General features: G+C 44.0%; 1 protein-coding gene across 7 annotated transcripts in view; it reads left to right on the plus strand.

Annotated features, from left to right (window-relative positions):
• Positions 1–3906: 3906 nt before the first annotated feature.
• NARS2 (asparaginyl-tRNA synthetase 2, mitochondrial) overlaps positions 3907–21904 on the plus strand; it is a 49142-nt gene continuing 31144 nt past the window's right edge. For 5 of the 7 annotated variants that reach the window (XM_068181677.1, XM_068181678.1, XM_068181680.1 and 2 more), the window contains exons 1-6: positions 3907–4035; positions 7080–7189; positions 7566–7686; positions 8374–8514; positions 11691–11771; positions 19339–19439. In XM_068181677.1, the coding sequence (XP_068037778.1) occupies positions 3922–4035; positions 7080–7189; positions 7566–7686; positions 8374–8514; positions 11691–11771; positions 19339–19439 (668 nt within the window). In that variant the 5' untranslated portion in view covers positions 3907–3921. Of the gene's footprint in view, positions 4036–7079; positions 7190–7565; positions 7687–8373; positions 8515–11690; positions 11772–19338; positions 19440–21645; positions 21672–21904 lie in introns of those variants that run through there. The other 2 variants (XM_068181682.1, XM_068181683.1) reach the window with 2 other exon arrangements.

Here is a 21904-nt window from a genome sequence, read left to right on the forward strand (position 1 = left end):
GAAGCACTTGATATTCATTTCAGAAGGATAAAACCTTGTTGCAGAACAAACCAGCTTGCTGGGGTAGCCCCACAGCTCTGTTTCCAAGGGAGAAATTTTTGCTGTTCAACTAAAAAAGAGAGAGATGAAGAGTGCTGGCCAGTTCTCCTCAGGAATCATTCCTAGCAACAGGAGAATGGATATCATACATATTACTCCTTCAAACTATTTGTCATTGCATCCTTTGATCCAAATGCACTGCCTTTCACATGAACTCACACATTTCCCAGCCACATTCATCTTCAATCCTCTCTCTTTCTTCCCTCAGTGAAGGACCATCTGAGAAGACAAATTCTGCTTCTACCAGAAACATCTACTGGGAACATTTCATGTCTCCTAAACCCAGATGCAAGTACAGAAGAACAATTATTTCTCATCATCCTTTTAAACCTCCATCCCTGCAGAAACCCTGACTACCGGCGTCCTGCTTCCCAGCCCAGACTGACATTACTACTCTGATCCACAAAGAGCACCTGTGCTCTCCGGAAAGCTTTTAGAAGGGCTCTGCTCTGCATGGCAAGAAATGAAAGCTACATTCATACACAGCCATGTCTTTGCCAACACCTAAAACATCTCCAAAACACTCAGTCTATGTACCAGAGAGGAACAGTGCTGTGAGTTAGGTGCAGCACTGAATCAACCCATAAGGACCTACTCAAAGAATCTGAGATCTGGGGTCATCCCTGGGGCTATGGTTTGTGGTTCTGATGTTGCCAAACTGCTGGCCAGTGAGGACAGCATCCAGCAGTGAAAAGATGGGCAGATATAGGAACTGAGGCCTACAACCCTGAGATTATGCTGTGAGATGCACGGCTAAGCAATTTCCATGAGCTATTCCATGAGACGTGTGGCTATGAGATTCCTGGGGGCATGCAGACTGGGAGGGATAGTTTATCAGGTGAAGGCCAGGTGACCCTCACCAATGCAAGAGGTGCAAGAGGGAGTGATGCTAAGGTGTCATGGTTCTGTTCCACCCTTGTGCAAGACCCACAGCCTCTGTGATCTCTCTCTTTGTTACTCTTGATATCCTTCATTTACAGACAAAGTGGCTGCCCCACCATTTATGACAGCAGGAACAGAAGATTTGACTAGTCTCACCTCCACTTCCCCCAAAAGTATAGTGATACCATTTGGTCTTAATAGAGAAGGATATTCAGCTGGATGAGAAAAGTTCAAGTCCAGTCCAAAACCATGTGAGGCCAGACTTTCCTGTGTTATGCCCTTGTCTTCAATTACCCACAGGTGGTCCTGGAGCAGATGGGTCTGAGGGGAAGGACCTTACCCCTTTCCTGGTGTGTTTAGATATTGTCACTGGTGCTACCCTCTAATACTTCCTTAAATTAATTGTTTATTTGTTCTGAAGAGGGTTTAATGAGTCAAATAACCCTGGGAGAACTATTCTGGGAAGTATGGCAGAACAGGAGAAAAAAACCTATAGCTGAGAGCAGTAATGAATGCACCATGTGTGACCAGGCAAAGAGAACACGTAGCATGCACTGAGCAGTCATGACATACATGTTTTATTCTCACAGTAAGCCAGGAGTTCCCTGAACAACAGAGCAAAATTTCCTACCAATTCACATCCTGTATCTCTGCCTGACACTGCAGCTGTACCAGCTCCTTTCCTGCACTGTGATTCTCTAAGAAGCCACATCACAGCAGTGTAACAACATACAGCAAAGCTCAGTGCTGGCCCTTACAGGAGGGGATGGTGATTGGCATTAAAATAAAACTGAGTGACTTCTGCTCACTCAGGAGTACAAAGACATGCGTGCCCCTGTGTTTCCATCCAGCTCTGAGGCAGTAACCCACGTGTGTCCAGGCAGCCTGCACGATTCCGTGCAGTGGCACAGAGCTCAGATACTGGCAAAGCTGTCCTTGCTGCCTGAGCATGTGCTTCTATCCCTCCCTCTACCTCCCCTCCCTGTACCCCACCCCTGAGGTCTCCTCAGTGTCTTTCACCTCTTAGTGTCTTTCTCATCCACCTGGTTATGTCTGTGGCCCTGCTCTGCAGCTCTAATTCCTCAGGATGGTGTTTCAAGGCAGGGCAGAGCTCAGGTCAGGACTGAGCCAGGGCTGGGGACATTGGCTTACCTGGAGCAAAAGCAGAGGTGAAGAAAGGCCCTGGCAAGCAGCTTTGGACTTTGAGGACAAGAAGCTTTTCATGCACAGATAAAAAGAATCACATGGGCAAGTTAAAAAAGCTTTCCTGTCTCTTTCCCATAAGCCCTGCTTGTTTCTTCTAAATGCAGCAATTCCTTTCTTACCTGGACTTTACAGCAAGGTACAGGATTTGCCTCCCTACAAGCAGTGTCACTACCAAAGCTGCCTCCCAGCACCTCCTGGCCCTGGGGCATCCCACTGCTGCTCTCTTGTGTCACCCACAGTGCTCCAATGATCAAAGCACAGCGACAAGGCAGCCTCTGACCACAAGAACAGCAGGCCTGTTCAGCTGCTGCCTTCCTGCAGTGATGCTGCAGAAGAGGGACAGGCACGAATCAGGCAAGTAGAGCAGCAAAGGCTGGGCAGCATGGGGAAGCAGCACTGACTTTACACTTTTCATAGAATCACAGAATGTTTTGGGTTGGAAGAGACATTTTAATATCATCAAATTTCAACATTCCTGCCATGGGCAGGGGACCCTTCCATTAGACCAAGTTGATCCAAGCTCCATTCAACGTGGCTTTGAAAACTTCTAAAGTTGAGGCAGTCACAGCTTCTCTGGGCAATGCCTCTTCCAGAGCCTCACCACCCTCACAGCAGAGGATTTCTTCCTCGTGTGCAATCTAAATCAACACTCTTTCATTTTAAAACCATTGCCCCTTATCTTTGCACTAAAGGTTTCTCTGTCTTTCTTGTAAGCCCTCTTTAAGTTTGGAAGGCTGCAGTAGGAAGAAGCCTTCTTTTCTCCAGGCTGAGCAGCCCCAACTGTCTCAGCCTGTCTCCATAGCAAAGGTGCTCCAGCTCTCTGTCCATCTTTGTGGCCTCCTTTGTACTCAGTGCAATAGGTCCACATGTTTCCAGCGCTGATGACCCCAGAGCTGGATGCTCCAGGTGGGGTCTCACAGGAACAGGGGGGCAGAATCCCCTGCCTGGCCCTGCTGGCCCCACTGTTGTGGATGCAGCCCAGGATATAATTTGCTTTCTGGGTTGCAAGAGCACGTTGCTGGGTCATGTCCAATTTTAAGCCCACCTCTATTGCCAAGTCATTCCCTGCAGGGCTGGAGACCCTGATGGCTGCTCCTCACCATCCACCCACATGAGCTGGAAGGACAGAGGGGCATAAGCCTCAAAAAGAAACAGGAGAAAAGGTTTACTCGTCATCAAGGCTTGCAGAGTAGATCCAAGTCCTGCGCCTCTATCAGGAAAAGCGAGGAATATCGAGGGGCTATGAGAAAAGCCCAGGAGGAGGGGAGAGGTGAAGGTCCTGAGAACCACCGCACGCCATCCCCAGACCGCGCTGCCGCTGAGACGGTCCCAGAGATCAGTGGGATACCCTACCCCCGCCACGGGGATCCCTTGTGTCCCAACACGGGGTCCCTCTCGTGGCCACGGAGCATCCTTCCTCCCACTCGCGGGGTCGAATTCCCACTTGTCCCGCTAGGAGCCGACACCCCATAGTAGCAACTACATTTCCCAGGGCCGCTTGCGCCCGGGCGGCGGAATAGGTGGGCTGAGTGGCGCATTCTGTTCCGATTGGCTGGCCGGGGGCAGTCAGGGCGGCCATTGGCTGGGCGGGCGGTCACGTGGGGCGGCGGGAGGCAGGCGGACTCACGTGGGCCCGTGCGGGAGCGGGCCGGGAGCGGAGCGGGAGCCGGGAACCGAGAGAGAGCGGCCGGGCTCGGGCCGGGCTCTGGGGGAGCGGGCCCGCCGGACCTCGCTATGCTGGGCGGCTGGCGGGCCCTCCGCCGCTGCGCCTCCCTGCCGCGGGCCGTGCGGCTGCGGGTGCGCGAGGCGCTGGGGGCGCGGGAGCCGGCGGACGCGGTCAGAGTGCAGGTGCGTGCCCCGGGTGCGCCCGGCCCCGGCCCGGAGCCCGAGCGGAGCGGACGGGAGGGCCTGCAGGAAGCGGGAGCCCTGCAGGGCGTTTTGCTGAGCTCCCCGCTGTGCTCTGCCGTCGTGCCGAGCTGCTCCGTGTGTTCTCCCGCTGTGCGTGCTCAGTTCGCCGTTGCCGCGGCCAGCGAAGCTTTGGGGTCGCTCGGCGCGGGCGGAGGAGCGTTGTCGCTGTGATGGGGTGTACTGAATGTGCTCTCCGCCACGCTGGCTTTAGCACCGGCTCTGTTCCGGTGAGCGAGACATTGCCTGCGTGCTGTTGTTTTTAAAGCTTTTTTCACAGCTCTTGTGCCGCGTACCTCCAGGTTTAGAGGAGTGTCAGAACCGTCGATAACACTTCCGCTGACGTTTGTATTTGTCTCTTGTAAACCAATAGCCTGGAATTAATGGGCCTTTTAGCTGTGGAGCACTTTTCCTTGGCATAGGAATGTGTGTTCCCCCGTTTTCTGGCGTTTCCAACTGGCAGAGCAGTGGTCGCACACACAGAGTCCCTGTTTTGATGCAGAGCTGTGCAGTTGTCAGGATTTCTGGGTGAATATGAAAAGGACCGGGGTACTTGGTAACGGTTTTAAACAAAACTGAAAGAGGATAGATTTAACCTTATAAGAAGGGAATTTCTCACTCTGAGGGGAGTGAGGCACTGGCACAGGTTGTCTAGAGAAGATGTAGCTGCTCCATCCCTGGAAATGTTCAAGGCCAGGATGGGACTTGGAGCAACCTGGTCTAGTGGAAGGCGTCCCTGCCCATGGCAGTGCGGTTAGAACTGGATAACCTTTAAGTTCCCATTCCAATTCAAGCCTTTCTGTGATTCTGACTGACCCAAAAACCAGTTTGTAGCACACTGGTATTCCTGCTTACACATAGGTGAAGCCTAATAGGGTAGGAAGAAGCTCATCCAGTGTTGGTTCTTTTCAGATGTAGTTTGATGAATAATGCAAGCTAGAATAAACTGATGCTAAAATTTGCAGTACTGTCATTCCTCCCCCTTCCCTGTCCTCCAGACCCTTGCTGCTTTGCTCTTCCCCTTTGCTAGCAAAGTGTGGGGGTTTTGTATTAAAATGGGCTAGGGATCCGGTCTGGCTTAAATCCAGCCTTATAATGGCCGGGTTGTTGGAATGTGCAGTCTAGGGGTTACAGTCAGGATTGTCACTTCTGTTGTACATTCATTCTGGTAAGGTGTGAAGTGGTCAGAACATTGCTACTGCAGTCTCTGCTGCTCCAATACAAGCCTGTGGGTATGCTTTTACTTCCTATTGTAGGATGCAAGACTCCTCCTCTTATTTAACAGATTCCAGAACAGCTTGATGAGGTGGCAAAAAAACCTCTTGAGAATGTTTCTTTGTTTATTTTTTGCTGTGTTTTGTTAAGGAGTGTTTGTGGAGAGGGAAATTGAGGAAAAATATCTGCACTTATACATTAAATGTGCATCCAGTATAACATACATGATGTGTTCTGGAGATTTCCTGGAATACAGAGGATAAGCACAACAGCTTCAGGCATGTTACTGTAGGAAATACCTTTTACTTTCACCATACAAATAAGAGGATGCCCGAATGATCTTGTTTCTTGAATTAGTTCTTCCTTTGGGTGGAACACTCTGCAGGGGTGGTTTACCCTGTCTGACACACTAGATTCACGTCTTTAAAATCTTCCATGGTTCTTACATGGAATATGGAAAGCGCGTTATACGGGCCTGTGTAATGCTTTGCCTGTGTCATTCTTAAAACTATAACACGCTTTACTTCTGGTGCTGTTTAATTCTTGGTTTGTTCTGTTCCAACAGAAGTAGATGGATATGCATTGGTTTGTCTGGTATAAAATCCCTAAAGCACTTGCCCAGTTTGAAGTCATTGGGACTATTTGGTCCCTTCCAGTTAAGAAAAATACAAAACTGGTCGGAAAAGAGGCAGTTTGGTTGTTTAATCAGCACCGGTTTTGGTTGTTCTCTACAATATTGTTAGAAGATGATCTGCAAGGCCCCCAGCAGATAATTTTGCTTTGAAAGCCAGCTTTGTCTCAACTGTGGTGAACTGAGGAGCAACTATGGGAGTTACATTTTGCGTGCTATTACTATTGCTTGCTGCCTTGGTACTGACTTAACATTTCCCATTAAAAAGTAATTAAAATTTATGTCATTAAAAAACTCAAATTAAGACATTAGCCTGTGCTGTAAATGGTCGGTTTTCCTGTTTAGCTGTTACAGTGAATTGGGGTATCATTAGTTTTATTCTTTTCATGAAACTGAACAAAGTATTTCTTAAATTTTTTTCTTAATAGCTTTTTTTATTCCCCATGGGCTCAATGAAGCAGTCTTGGTTTTTGAGATGAAAGGAGAAACATCCAAGGCAATAATTTTTTTTTTTTTTCATGAATATGTAGTTTTTCATGTGAATCTATTGGCTGCAGCATTGTTCTAGCAGTCTAGCATTTTAGGGCACATACACCACTAGTGAACAGATTTGAAGATTTGAAACATTGGAACCTTTCTACAAGGATACAACAACAAAACTGATACTGAAAACCATCAGAATGGTTTTGCATGTATTGTAATGAAGAATAGTGCATTACTGGTCTCTCCTGTTTTAGTAAGAAGAGTTTGGAAGGGACGTCACTGATAGGAATATGTACTTTGCCAAAACACTTTACATCTTCAGAGCACTTTGTTGCTTTCTGTATTCTCAGTTTCCCAAAGATGCAGGTACATCTTTTTAATCCTTACTGTTCTCAGGAAGAGACTCTGCCTCAGGAGGATATCTGCCTAAGGATTTGTTTCTCTCTGCTTTGAAGTCAAAAGAAAAACTGACACTAACTTTTTTCCTCATTTTGTTTTTTATTACATTTTTTTTTTGCCTCTAAATAAACAGTTACTTTGATTTCAGTAAGAAGCTGAAGTAGGCCTGAAATGGTGTGTCCAGCTCAGCTGGAAGAAGAGCATGAGCACACAGCGTTCCTGCCAAAAAATAACAAATCTCTTTTTCTTTTACCTCTAGGGCTGGGTTCGCTCTGTCCGATCCCAGAAGGAGGTTTTGTTCCTGCACATAAATGATGGGAGTTCTCTGGAAAGCCTCCAGGTGGTTGCTGATCCCAGCCTGGAAAAGAGGTAGGTCCATTTGAATGGACCTACCTGGAGAAATACGTGTGCTAAGCAGTGCTTGGAGGGTTGTGCTTAGGCCTCCTTCCCTGTGCCAGGGACTCACTAACTGTGTTTGTTTCCACCAAGAGCCCCTTCTAATAAAAACCTGTCACTTTTCTCCCCACTTGTCCAACATTCCTGCTTTGTCCTAAATTCTTCTACAGCTTTGTGAATCTCTTCCCGTTCCCAGCTCTGCATTTAATAATTTTTCATTTTGTCAGTTAAGCTCTATGACTACAGTATCTCTTGTGATCCTAAGTAATCCAGCTAAATTAACAGCAGTCTTTCTTCTGAATGTAGTTGTATCAGCACCTAGTTAAGCTCTTATTTTTTTCTTGCTTAGAGACCTGACTTTTGGAAGCGCAGTAGAAGTGCAAGGGAAGCTTGTCAAAAGTCCTCATAAGATGCAAAACATGGAGCTGCAAGCTGAAACCATTCATGTGGTGGGACCTTGTGATATTTGGGTATGTCACTATAGCAGGAGGGGTGTTTCCAGGATTGCTGGAAATCAATTTTTGAAGGCCCAAGAATCCAGCAAAGCATGCTTGAAATTTTTTTAAGTCTGAATGATCCTGCAGACTTTGATTTGTCAGCAGTGCCTGTAGGGTGCATCAAAGGAGAAACATTGGATCACCATGAAAGCTCATTTCTGTGACAGAGCCATTTCTCCATGGAAAATGTGCACAGGCTGACAGTTAGGAGTATGCCTTTGTCCCACCCTGAAGCACTTACTTGTGCAGGTGGCTTACCTGCTAAGTCCAGCTTGGCTATGAATTGGAGAAACGGTGGAACTGTCAAGACGCTCCAGGTTGTGCAGCTGGAAGAGCCGTATCTGCCACAGTCATGATCAGAACCAGCTTGCTGTTGCAGCAGTGAGGTGAACAGCTGGGTTTCAGGGGGGTTCAACATCCAAAAGGTGGAGTGTTTTAGAATGCTAATATTTCCTCTCATGTTCATGGCTCTTGCTCTGCTGTAAGTGTCGTAAAATGCACAAAATAACCAGAAAAGATAGGCAGAAGCATCTAGTTCTTCTGTGCTCTGTAATGGTGATTGAGTTTTAGCAGGGAGAGATGGCATTCCGTGAATAGTAATAAAACTGCATGAACGCCCAAGTTCTCATCCCCTTACTTTGATTTCCTTGTTGTTTTCAGTCATTTCCCCTGAAAATGAAGGAGAGGCACCCACTGGAGTACATCCGACAGTTCCCTCACCTGCGCTGCAGGAGCAACGCGCTGGGCGCCCTCCTGCGAATCCGCAGTGAAGCCACTGCAGGCATCCACTCCTTCTTCCAGGTAGTCCCTTCTGTGCCGAGCCTCTCGAGCAGAAGGCTCAAATCAGGCTGGCTTTATGGGAGCAGGTTAGGAGGGAAGGAGCATGACATCTTGCCTGCAGGGTATGGATTTTGCACACAGTGGTTTTCTTTCCAGGCCTGAGCCTGCCTGGGCCATGGCCAAACTGTTACTTATGATCAGGTTAGCGCATCTGTGGCCTGTCAGTGTCTTTCCACCCATTTCCTGTTATTTAGCCTTTTCACAGAGTTGCAGTATAATTGCCTGCAAGTGTGTGGTCTGTGGAACACAACATAATATGATCTTGTTTAACCCATCCTCTGCAGTGACCTTATGGTCCTTGGACAGAAACCTCCTCCCACATGGAAAAATCTGTGATACAGGAACACAGACAAACTGACTCAGAGCTTCATGTTATTCCAAGTCCTTGCCTCTTACTGCAATAACAAGTCTGTGTGGATGCTGTTGGCTGACATTAGGAGACTCCTGGTCTGATGCATTTGAAACTGATGGGTGGGAGCCACCTGTGTTTTCTGAATGTGTCACTCTTAAGCTGTGGGTACAGCACAGGTTTTGTCCAGGCAGGAGGGCAGTGAATTGGCTCTGATGCCAGATGTCACATAGAGACCACATGTGACTAGAAAAAGAAAGGTAGCAAGTCCTCTAGCACACCTGAGCCTTTCTTTAAAGCTGTTCCTGTAAATAAAAATGTTTTAGTTTAGATAAGCTGGCTTTAGATAGAATAGAATCACATTCAGATAATTCTGATGACAAAATTCATACATAATAATTAGTGTGGCCCAAGGAACAGGTCAGAAATGTCGAGATGAATTTCTGGTTCCGGGTTTGCTGGTCTTTGTTGCCTGCAGTGGCAAAGAAGGCTTGCTTGCTCTAAGAACTGCCTGTGTGGAATTGCATGGCGTTTGAATGAGTTTTGTGGGTTTTGTTGGGGTGGAGGGAGTCCCGTGTCAGGTAAAGCTGCTGGTTTCAGGATTGTGCCTGCTCCTAAGACAGAAGCCAGCTCTGTTGGGAATCGGTCTGTGCCGATGTCGAGCCACTAGATGGCATTGCCTACAACGGTTTGTGCTTCCAAACCTGGACACCACAGTCACTTACCTGAGTAAGGTACAAAACCACCTTACTCAGGCTTTGCTTCTCCAAACCAGCTCCTGCTCAGGCTCTGACATACCTTCCTGTTTACAATGCTCAAGAGCAGAGCTCTTCTGAAAAATAGAATCTCTCATCAATTTAGCAGCACCAGCTACATTAAAGTTATTTTTAAAGGAATAAGGAAGATTTGGTCCCAGACCTGATATTTACAAAAGCTTGTGTGAGAACTCTCCTAGCACCAGGAATGTCTGTGGTTTTATTCCACCTCTAATGGAAGGAAGTCTTAAAATTGCCACTTGCATCATCCCAAGAATATTGCAATTTCCAACTTGACAATGTCAGAATATACCATAGCTGCAAAGTATAATTTGAGCATTTTCACTGGGCAAAGCTCTAAGGAGCTTAATGGTGGAAGAAAATAAGTGGAGTTTTTTGAATACACAAAATTATCAAGACTCTCTGTAACTTTAAAACCTCTCTTTTTAGCCTGTTCATTTCCAGGAATGAATGACTAGTGCCAAGTGCCTTTGGTTTGGATGTTGAAAGCTAAAATGTCCTCTTTAAATCCTCTCCTGAGAATTGTGGTCCATGTGGTATAGAAACATTTTTCCTAGTGAGGTAGTTGCATTGTAAATGGCAACTTCCATTCTGTGCATTAAGTTCCAGGTTAGTGAGAGCCAGTAGTGCAGCTTGAATTATTTTAGAGGCTTTTATAAGGGGAATTATCCAAAAGGTTTTTAGGGGATTCTCTTATTTCACATCTGTGCAGTTTGCATTACTTTCCAAAGCATGTAAGGGATCTTCTATGTGAAGTGTGCTTCTTTACAGCAGCTGCTACCACTGTATGAGGAATTTAGGCATTTTTCAAACATCTCCTGTAGAGCTGGGAGGCCATGTAACCAGCAGGGCTCTGAAAATTCAGGGAACTGTGTCAGAGGCCTGCATTTTGTCCTGCTAGACTAAAACTTCCTTCTCCAGGCAAAGCAAGTAGCACTGGATCCAAGACTTCCTTCTGTGCAGTAACTGGATCCCAGAGAGGAGCCAAGGTCTTTGTACATGTAACCAAGGTAGCCTAGAGCTGACTGCAGGGACTTTGCTCCCTCTTGGTTGTGTTACTGTACTCCCACAAAATACATTGCATATCCATATGAGGTTTTCTGTCCAAATTAATTTTAGTTTGATTCTCAAAGTCGGCAGTAAATACTACTCCAGTCTTCCTATCCCTTAACAAGCTGGTGATAAGGACCAGGACCTCTCATGTGACTGACTGAATTGTATTATTCTGGTAAAAGCTGTGAAGCTAAGATGTATCCATCCATCCATGTATCCATCAATGAATATTAGGTTGCAACTGTTTTAAAAGCCTATGGCTGTACTGCAGAGAAATCCAGAGAACAGGGGCTCTCTTCATTCAGCCTCACTGGTTTCAGAGGCCTCTACTGGATTTATGAACTATTACATGAATGTGTAATTCTGCAGGTACCTAGAACATGAGTAAGCCAGGGTATAGTCTGTCTCTTAAAATCAGCTTGACTTCAGTATCTTAGAAGATGCAAGGTAGGACTGACACTTTATTGGTGGTTGGGTGTTTTTAAAATCTCTTTCATCCAGTGTGTGATTTCTGTCTCCAACACATTTGATCACTTCTCTTAATGCAGCATACAAAGAGTGTCCTTTGCCTAACCACTGCCTTCCAAAAAGCTGAAAGAAACAAAGTGTTAAGGTCTTAGGGCTGAATTTAATCTAAACTGCCCAAGGATATAAAAACGCTGGAGGAAGTGAGAAGAAAGGGGAATGGTGTGGAGACAGGCCATTGCAAAAAAACTCATAGTAATGATATAAATCTCTTTTGGTTATGAAACCTGGAGGAAAACGTGCAGGTAATAAACACTGATTTGTAAATCATGGGAGCATTTAGTTTGTCATCTGTTCCTGTAAGGCAGAAGCTGCTCAAAAGACTGAGCAGCTGGATTTGCTGTCCTGGCTGGGGGCTAATGGCCTAGTTATGTGTGCTGGTTGATGCCATCCTTCAGAGTGACAGCTTAACTTTGCTGTTCTGTCTGTTCCAGGATAATGGATATGTGCATATTCATACCCCCATAATTACATCCAATGACTGTGAAGGTGCTGGGGAACTCTTTCAAATTGAGGTAAGTTGGATTGCATAAAGTTTGTTTTGGGTTTTTTTTTTTTTCAAAGCAATTCTTGAGTTATTAAAGGTTAGAGGAAATATTTATCTGCATAAACCTTTTTATGTACTTCTGTGATTTTTTTTTAATATAGCAATCTTTTGTTTTAACTGATAATTTAGACAGTTAAACAGATAGGTTATCTTTAAATTTATTGCTATTGTGCGTTAATCAGCACCTTTTGTATTGACGAGGTTGCTCTATCCCTGGTACTGTGGAAAAATTTACAAAGAGTAACGGAGGGAGGTGGAACATCTTAGTAAACAAAATGATGTGATCATAAGAGCCCAAGAGATGGGATGGGTCACTCAGGACAGACTACTACACTCAAATATTTTTTAGCTTTGAAACAAAGAATACAATCATGAGATAATCCTTTAAAAAAAAAAAAAGCAATATCTGAAACTCCTTTTCACCAGTGGTACATACAGGTTCCTCCCTACAAGCTACTCCAGTTGTATGCGGGAATTCTCCCCCAGTATTGTCAAGCCTCCCCATAACCACCAAATTACTGCCACAATCTGTCATTATAAGAGTACTTCACATCATGGGTCAGAACCTTCTGTGAAACTGAAACACAGCCATAACCACTAAAATCTCCCCCACAGATTTCTCATGATTCCTGATCCCACAGTCATTAATCATACAGAATTCCATCTGCCTTTTATACTTCTGTATCTGAAATTCAGTCTTCTGTCTCAAACAACAGCATCCATTGCCACTAACACGTACTGGCTCCAGCTTTGCCGGTGATTCATCTGTAAGCAAAAGAAAAATTGTTGAGGTAGCAGTTACTTGCTGTGGGATCTTGTCTTCCACTCTGCACAGCCTTGTGACAAAAAAAGCTTCTGTCCACTTGTTCTCCAGGATCTCAAGGTTTAACCTGTGCTACCAGTGATTCCCTTCCAGACCGGTACATGTGGCTCAGCTTTTTGCTTGCTGGGACAATAGGGTTGATTAGCTAAACTAAATTGTTCCTGTTTAATTGAGATGCCTTAATGCTACCCAAGGTTCACTCCAGGCTGTTGCATGCAAATTAAGATGTGAAAACAAGTGACACTTAATGATGGAAACATTATGCAGTTTGCAGCTGTACAGTGTATTGCGTCTTCGGTACAAATTGTATCCACTTGAAAGCATCCACTAGAGGATGCAGGACTACAGCGTAGGTGGCTGGTAGTGACAGAAGCCCTGATGCAAATATTGAATGAGGTGCTAAACTGTGAGCCTGAAACTTGTATGAACTGGATCGTATCTAAATGCATGGTTCAAGGCAGATATTTTACTCCTCTCCAGTGGGATTGCTGAGGTGCAAATAATAACTGTCTTGGAGAAATGTAACTACAGCTGTGCTTGAAAGGTGTGCTGTAAGTGCCAAGTCAGACCCCATTAAATGGCCTGTGCCATAAAGGAAGGAATTCACAAACCCACTTGCTGCTGGGTAGAGGGAAGTTCTCCCTGATTTCCTGTTTTTCCTTTGATTACAGCTTCATTGTCTGGCTTCATTTAGGACTTCGTTTTGTTTCTGCAAAGCCCTATTCACAATTGGTCCTGGCTAGCAGAGCTCTTAAGGCCGCCGGCTATCCTGCTGGGATCACGTCACTCCACTGGAGCAGTGACACTGTTTTTTGACAGTGAAAACATGGGCAAGATTAAGCCTGCCTGTGCCATGTATGTGATGCTGTCAGACACAAAATAAGAGTGACAGAAGGATTTCAGACATAATAATAATGGTATGGTATTTGCAACAAAGCCCAGAATCTTGTTGTGCTTTTAACCAAACCAGCTATCAAAACATTCTTGTCTGCTGTATTCAGTCACTTTTTAAACTAGCCTTTAATTCACTGTTTGAGCAGGACAAGAGAGAATATAAATTCATGTTCCTCTTATATTTGAGGAGGAGTTAAGATTTCTGGTGATGGGAATTGATGAAAACAACCTTTAAATTAGTTTCTTCAGTTTCAAAAAATACTTAGATCCCGTTCCTTAAGTTTTAAGACCCATCTTCTAGCTGCAACCAGAATTGGTGTCCTATTACTCCTGAATTTGTAGTAGTTACAATACATCTACTCTTAACAGGTTGGGTTTTTTCTGTCTTTTGGGTTTGTTTTTTTCTTTTTAGCTGCCTTGAGCAGTGTATAGAACTAATAGTCTCAGCAGTTTAGCTGACCTGCTGCGGTGGAGTAAGTTGAAAACTTTAGTTGAATAGCCTTTAGGACCCAAGTAGAGGCTGTTTTTAATACCCACTGTGAACTATTGCCTTTAAATAGCTGTTTTCTCTTACTGCCACAATTTTAATCCTCTGACTAACGTCTGATGGCTGCTCAGGCCTGTGCATTCTTTTAAAGTGATGGAAAGTGAAGAGAGTAGGAATATGTTATTACATGTGAATTGAAGAGATGGGGGAAAAATGTATCTGAAGTTAGAATGAAAAGGCTTTTTGAAATATGGTCTTTGATTCCTGAAACTCTTAATCCTCTAGGATTTGTGTTTGTTTATATGTTCAGCTTCCTCATTATCTTTGTTTGGTTTTGGATGTACTGATTAGTCTGTACATAGCTTTGGATGCTCTCATATTAGGACTTGGGATGGGGGAGAATCCATATTCCCTCTCTGCTGGAAAAATCAACTAAATATTTTTAAAATTAAGTACTGTAATAGTGAAAAGAGTGCAGTAAGCAGAGGACATCTTAAAGAATAATTAAGTCAGAAGATGGTAACAATTCCAGAGGAAACTTCTCCACCTGAAAAGTGTAGGTTTGAGAAGAAACTGCCGGAAGTGTAAAGACGACTACGCAGACCCTAACCCACATCAGCAACACTATCCTGTGGCTTTCTGCACTGTTGACAGTGTCTTTCTGTGGTGGGAGCATGTAGGGGAGAAAGCATCTTGTTTGTGCTTCTTTCTTTAAAGTAAATATATTGAAAATACTAGAAGAGCTTTGACTGTTGAAAGCAGTGTTTTAGTATCATCCAAAGCAGGATGAGGTAATTCTTGAAATCGGGAGAATGCAGATCAGCAGGGACAGATGGCCCTTTTTCTATTTTAATCTGAAAATAATTCCCCTATACCAGCAGTTTTAGCACCTATACCTTAGCAGAGATTCTTTCCTTGCTTTTTGGGGTTTTTTTCTTTTGCTTATTTTTCTCTTTTATTTCTTCTGAAGTCTAGAATTCTTAGCAGCTTTTTATATTGCAAGAAGCTTTACCCAATCCCCTTCTGTGGCTGCGTCCTAAGAAATTTGCCATACTTTTGTCCTTGTGACCCAGCTGCATGTCTGTTCCCTGCTATTTTCAGTAGCCTCCCACTCTGTCTGCAGTGTTGAAGACTCCCTGCTTTCTGGGTCTCTTGCTTTCTTTTCCACTTTGCTCCCTGGAAAATTTTCTTTGTATGGCCGCTCTCAGCTGCTGTGGAGAAGGTGGAGGCTTTTCGGTGCTCTGTAAGAGCCTGTCTGGCCCAGGACACTCCAGCTGGTTCAATGTGGGTCTTCACAGCCACTTTCCTTGTTACCCAGCTGCAGCCTTTTAAGGGCACTCAGCATGCATTGAGTTCCAAAGCATAACAGCTGTATCATGCATTCACAGCTCCTTAAAGTGGATCTCACATAGAGTTTTTATTGTCTGTGGCTGTATTCCTGCCTGGGACCACTCTCTACATGTAAGGAGTGCTGCACTCTACCTTTGGGCTCCAGCAGAGGGAAAATGTGCTCTGTGTGAGGCTTGTCTCTTCCCACACGCACACCTCATGGCACCTGGATGGTGTCTGGCTGAACCCAGGGTCTGGATCAGGCCATTTCATTACTTGAAAGGATATTTAACTGTAAACTTGAAGAACTGTCCAGGTATAGTTTTTCTCTAAAATGCGTCTGGCGATTGTATGGTGTTGAGCTTTCAGGGGTTTTTTGCCCTTCACTCACACGAGTGAATGTCAAAGTTTTTAGGTTCCTAAAGGTGCAAGTTTATGGCTGTGGCACCTGCTGCTGAAGATACAGAAACTTCCTCCTACCATCCCTTTGGTGCTACTGAAAAATACCCTTGTCAGCACCAAAGAAAGCTGGGATCTGCTGGGGAGGATCACAGTTAAATGCAACAGTATTAGTGTCTGTAAGGTGTTTTCCCTTTTAGAGATGTGTGACGGTCTGGGAGGCAGCCAGTTCCTGGGAGGCTGGTACTTCAGAGATGTGCTTGGCAAGGATCAGGGTAAGCTGGACCTGAGCTGAAGGATGGTTTGCTTTTTCATGTTCTAGCTCTCCCAGTTTCTCCTCATTTCTACCTGATTCATATCTGCCTGTCCAATCCGTATTTATGAGATGTAATGCATTCCAGTACATATTTATGAGATGTGTGTCTCAGCAGAACCAGCTGCTATTGTTCAGTGCAAGTCCAGCTGGTCAGAATTAGGACTGGAATTGCAAGAAGGACTTCTTAGAAGTTAGGAATTTTGCAGGGGTTGTCTAAAAAGGAAAATCCAATCATGTTTATAATGTGGTGTCATAGAGGGCAAATCTGGATTAAAGCTGTGTTTCTGGGAAGCTGCAGCAGCATGGTGGTGTGGGCCTGGGCTAGAGCTACAGCAATGATTTCTGTGAGCTTTATGAGCTTTTCAAGTCTTCTCTGATCCCTTCATGCTTTTGGCTTGCATAGAGTGTAAGATAGAATCAAACAGTTTGTACTCTCCTGAAGCTAATTGCCTCAAGGAGAAGTTAATACAAGACTGACATCAAAGGGAATAATTTTAAATTAAATCATTAGACATTTGAGGAGATGGAGAACAAAACAGGTACTAAATCCAGTTGTTCTTGTATTTAGAATGAGAATAAAAAGCCTTTGAAGTTGACGTCAAATACTAGCATGTTTATAGCACATTTACTCCGAGACACCAAGATGTTTCATACAGGTTCCCTCTCCCTTTTCCCCCATTGTAATTTGGGTAGTTTTCGACTCTGGAATGGAAAGAGCTTGAAAGGAAACCCATAATTCCCCTCCTAATCTTTTACAAAGTCCATGTTTTGGGGTGGGGAATTGGGAGAAGCGTCCATCCAATTGAAGTAAAAGCACCACAGTGTTGTTGCTTCATTTTGCCAGTCATGGGCATGAAAACCAATCTCACCCAGTGTCAGCAGAGAAGGGATAGTGTCCCCTACCATTTGTTTGTCTTGTACCAGTGGCTGTGGTTTCATATAATGAAGAAGCCATCTTGATCTAAAAGGCTGAATATGAATCTGGGGCACAGGTGCTTGGGAATATTGGGCTGTGCTCAAATTTGTAAAGTGGAGGAATCACCTCCAGTGGATTAGCTGATACTTGTACCTATGAAAGCTGCTGATTATGGAATCTCCCCTTGCTGAAGGTGTCCCTTCTGAACAAAAAGGGAGGCATTTAATTTTTCCTGCATAGAAAAGTTTTCTGCATGAGCTGTGTTGTACCCATTGTATTGAGTATTGTGCCTTAGGATGAGGGAGAGCAAGTGGGCAGCTGTGGAGAGGGGAGGTGATCAGATTGTGATGGGGCAGTAAAATTTAATCTAAATATTGCCGTGTTTGCTCTTCACCTTCTGTCAGAAGCCATTCAGGAGCTGCTCACAATGCAGACATGCATTTTGTGATCTCCGTGACCTCTCAAACAGGGGTGCAGGTTTTCAGGAGCCCAGTTGAGTTGTAGATTGTCTCACTTTGTCTAGTCACTTACTGCGTTTCTGTTTTTCTTATGTCTCTCTGAGATCACATCTGATGTGGAGAATGAAAAATGGCAAAAAGTCATTATAAATAAACCAGGCCCCAGCTCCTGGAGACAGCTGCATCCTGTTTGTGGATTTGGGGGGAGCACTGTGGCTGATTTCGTGTTCTTTTCTTGCTTCTAGTTTGTCTCTTTCTCATTGTTTAGAAGTTGCATCCTACAGGATTAGGTGGGATTTTTCACTGGTGAAAAAAGGAATGTCTGAACTAAGCTTGCAGGGAAAGAGAAACCAGAAACCATGGCTCTTCTCTTTAGTGCTCTGGCCATGGTTCTGGGGCTGCAGTATGTGAATGTTTGATGTTTATTAATATCCTTATTGTTTTTGAGCAAATGCTCTGGGTTTATTTGATTAAAACAGTAGGGACCTGCTTCTGCATCCTCAGAGTTTGGTGTTTGATTTTTTTAGAGCCACAAAACCTCTGAAACAAAGGAAGCAATCCTGGGATTAGAGCCACAAATTGTCATATTTTCATTGATCTCTGTGGAACAAGGCAAGCTTGCTCTTTTCTTCAGTATGATGCTGTGAAGAGATAAAACTGCCTTGTGATCTGAGGTTTTTGGAAGTCACTGTTTTATTTTTGTGATGAGCAGCAGAGCTTTTTGAGAACAAAAGCAACACCTTAAAGCTCATAGAGAAAAGTGGCAGGTCGTAGGCTATCAAAGGCTGGTGAACAAGGCTCCCTGTGACAGAGCAAGTTGGGGAGTGGGGTGGTGGGAGGCAGTGGCATACTTAGCTGAACTAGCAACACTTAGCATGACTCCTAGGAGCTGCACCTTCAAAAGTGGGTATTTCAGACTTATTTCAGAAGGAGGTCTTTGTTTGGAAGTGAATGTAGATCAGTCAGACCTCAGATTAGCTTTGAAGTTCCAGTCTCTTTTTCTCCTGAACCTTTGGCTCCTCCAAAGTTTAGGGATAACATTGAAATATACAAGATGTTGAAACACAATATCATTTATCTTCATGTTTCTTTAGAAGTCACTGAGCTGTGACCTCTAGAGATCATCTAATCCATCTCAGTGTGCTCCAACAGAGTCAGCTGGAGCAAGTTGCCCAGTACTCCACTACTGTTTTTTATATCTCCCCAGATGGAGACTTTACAGCCTCTCTGGACAACCTGTTCTAGTGCTTGACACTCATAGTAAATGTTAAAGGTTATTCTTGTTTTCAGATGAATTTTTGTGTGTCTTTTTTAAAATCTGTGCCTATTGTCTCTCGGGACTTTTTTTATCTTTTGAGGTTTTTCATAATGGAACACTGAACTTGTTAAATTTTCTATTACTTGTAGATTTTTATGCTTAAAATATCTGATGACCTGAAAAAAGCATGCAAAAGCTGAAATTAAACGAAGTTTATTTTTCACTGCCTGTATAATATGTAAGCTGTGACGTCTCCAAATTAGTATTGTTTCAGTTGAGATATTTTTGAAGACGGAATAACAAATCTTAAGAGGATATTGCATCGCCTTTTTTTTATTACTGTTTGTCTTTTTCCAGTGGAAACAAATTCATTTCCCTGTGAAAAGAAAATAACACTGTGTTTAAAGTTTTCTCTGAAAGTCAGTGGGACTGACACAGAAAACACTCCTCCATTTTCTCAACAGACTTGAAACTGAATTTTGAAGGCAATCTATATGAAGCTTCAAACTCCAAAAGATAGAGATTCTTCTCTTCCTCCTCTCTGTTCATATTGGTAGGAAAGTGAAAATCGATGCTTTGAAAAGAGGGAAAATAATCTGTGTGCTGTGCTTTTTATTTAAACACCAATGGTCTGACTTGTTGCTCATTGTTACAGACATCAAGAGGGGCCAAGGAGTCTGCAGAAATGACCCATTTCTTCAATGTGCCTGCCTTCCTGACAGTTTCTGGCCAGCTCCATTTGGAAGTAATGGCAGGGTGAGCAAAATTAGAAGTTTTCATCTTTGTCTGTGGGATATTCCCAACTGGTCATTTTGGTATCCGTTAGATATATGCCATGGTTATCTGCCAGAAAAGGACTGAGTGGTAGTGGCTGGATGATGAGTTGTGAGAGGCCAGCCTAGACAGAGAGCTGGAGCACCTTTTGTATGGACACAGGCAGAAAGAGCTGGGGTTGTTCAGCTTGGAGAAGAGGATGCTCCAGGGAGACGTTAGAGCCCCTTCCAATACTTAAGGGCTACAAGAGAACTGAGGAGGGGCTTTGGACAAGGACATGGAGTGACAGGTTTACCAGAGAAGCTGTGGGTGCCCCATCCCTGGATGTGTTCAAGGCCAGGTTGGATGGGGCTCTGAGCAACATGGGGTAGCAGAAGGTGACCCTGGCCATGAGTTAGAGCAACATTGTCTTTGGGTCACTTCCAAAATCATTCAGTGATTCTATGCTCTGGAAGGTCTCAAAGCATCTAGAGAGTTAATGCTGTGTGACGTATAAGTGCAGTGCTTTTGCATCTAGAAGAGCTTCATTTATTTTTGAAGACTGAAGGGATTCAATACCACTTGAGCTGCAGGCCTCAAAAACTCAGTGTACTTAAATAAAATAAAAATAAAAGGAGCAGGTTCCCAGAACAGCTATGCTCCATTATGAATAAACACATCTAAATTTAGGTGGCCCTAGATTAGTTCAAAATGTCTGTAAGAACAACACACTACTGCAAAATAGGAACATGAGGCTGTAGTGTACTGCATGCTGAAGAGCATTGATTTTTTTATTTATCCATCCTTAGAGAGCAAGGTGCATCTGAGTGATATCAATGGAAAAAGTATTTACCACACAGGTAATCTGCCGAGTTTAGCTTTATCTTAGAGCAGGCTGTGTACTGTTTAAGGGATACAGCCTGATGTAATCAAGTGAGATTGTATTTCAGGTTGTTCATTAGAATCCATGTTCTTTCTTTGGACTTACTTGAATTGTGGAATTATGTCTTTCAGTAAAGGTCACAATGCGTGACAGTCAATTAAGTCTAACACATACAGACTCACACCATCTCATCTTCGAGAGACCAAAATCTCCCCCCCCTTCAGTTAAACAAACCTCTTCCTCATTAACTTTCCCCAGCTAATATCTGAGATGACACCAGTCTTCTGCTGCCAAGTGACCTGTGCTTTGGCTGCAGCAGACAGGGCACCACATGAGAAACATCCTGTCTATCAAGTATGTCTAGCTTGAGTATTTCAGCATATCACAGACATTGAGCTGTTCTGAGAAGAGACCATGTCACTCAGGGAGAACAAACCAGGCAGAACACAGATTTCTGAAAAAATCTGTATTTTTTCATTTGTATGCAAAAATTGCCCTTTGAACAATTTCACTGCAGCTATTTATCAGTAGCCAATTAAACTATGCTACAGTGATTACATAAAAAAACTCCAGCACTGATTCTCTACATTGCTTATGAGGTATGGACAGCAAACACTATTAGAAATACAGGTCAGAACTCCCTGATGAAAAGGCCAATCTTTAAAGTTCACATTTTCCAAAGCTAGTATTTTATCCCTCCCATTTTCAGAAGGTTTCCACTCCACAGTAACTGATCACTTTAAAAGTGTTTTTAAAGTCACCATAAGTTCATGATGAACCCCCCTTGGTACATGGCAAACAACTGCAGTGCTACCTGCCTGAGATCTGGTCTCTGACAGGCTCTATCAGCAGTCCAACTGGCCAACAGTGATTTGGCTGAAGTACCATGTCTGAGGAGAATCTACATTGCAGCTGCTCAGAAAAATGTGCCTTCAAATAAGGATTGTTATGCTGATTTCATGCCAGCTACTCAATGTACTAATTTAGTTAATTTGTTGGGAAAATTCAGTATAGATGAAGACCAAACCCATTATGAAAGAGAACTCTCTCTTTGACAGACTTGACACTTTCACCCTTAGTCTTAGAGTAGTAAAAAGTGAGTTTTCCACCTCCAAAATGGAAATACTCTGGTCTTCCCAATAAACAAATCAGGTAAAACAGTAAAGATTTATCTGAGAACACTTTGTTCCCGAGAATTTGTGAGAAGAGACTGAGATAGAAATGCTGAGGAGAACCTTCCCCACACAGTCTTGACCTATTTTCTCTTGTGACTTGTAGGACTTGGGAGAGAGACTGATCCTTCAGAAGTCCATTAGAAAGTAGAAGTGGAGCAGGATAGGTATGAGAGGCAGGTAGGAATTTGTCCTTGGGGAGGTGTATGTAGAAGGGAGCAGAAGGTCAAGTAGGCAGTCATGTAATGCTGGGGTTAGCTTTTAGCTTTACAGAGCTCATGAGCAACCTCCAAGCTGTGGCTGGAAAAGGAGGTATAAAGAAGACTTACCAGATGAGTCTGTAATCACATCTTCTGTGTCCTTGCAGAGAGTTCATCTGCAGACCACAGGGAGTCACCTGAATACCCATGTTT

This window comes from Anomalospiza imberbis, chromosome 2 (genome assembly GCF_031753505.1).
Source record: "Anomalospiza imberbis isolate Cuckoo-Finch-1a 21T00152 chromosome 2, ASM3175350v1, whole genome shotgun sequence".
NCBI classification, from domain to species: Eukaryota; Metazoa; Chordata; class Aves; order Passeriformes; family Viduidae; genus Anomalospiza; species Anomalospiza imberbis.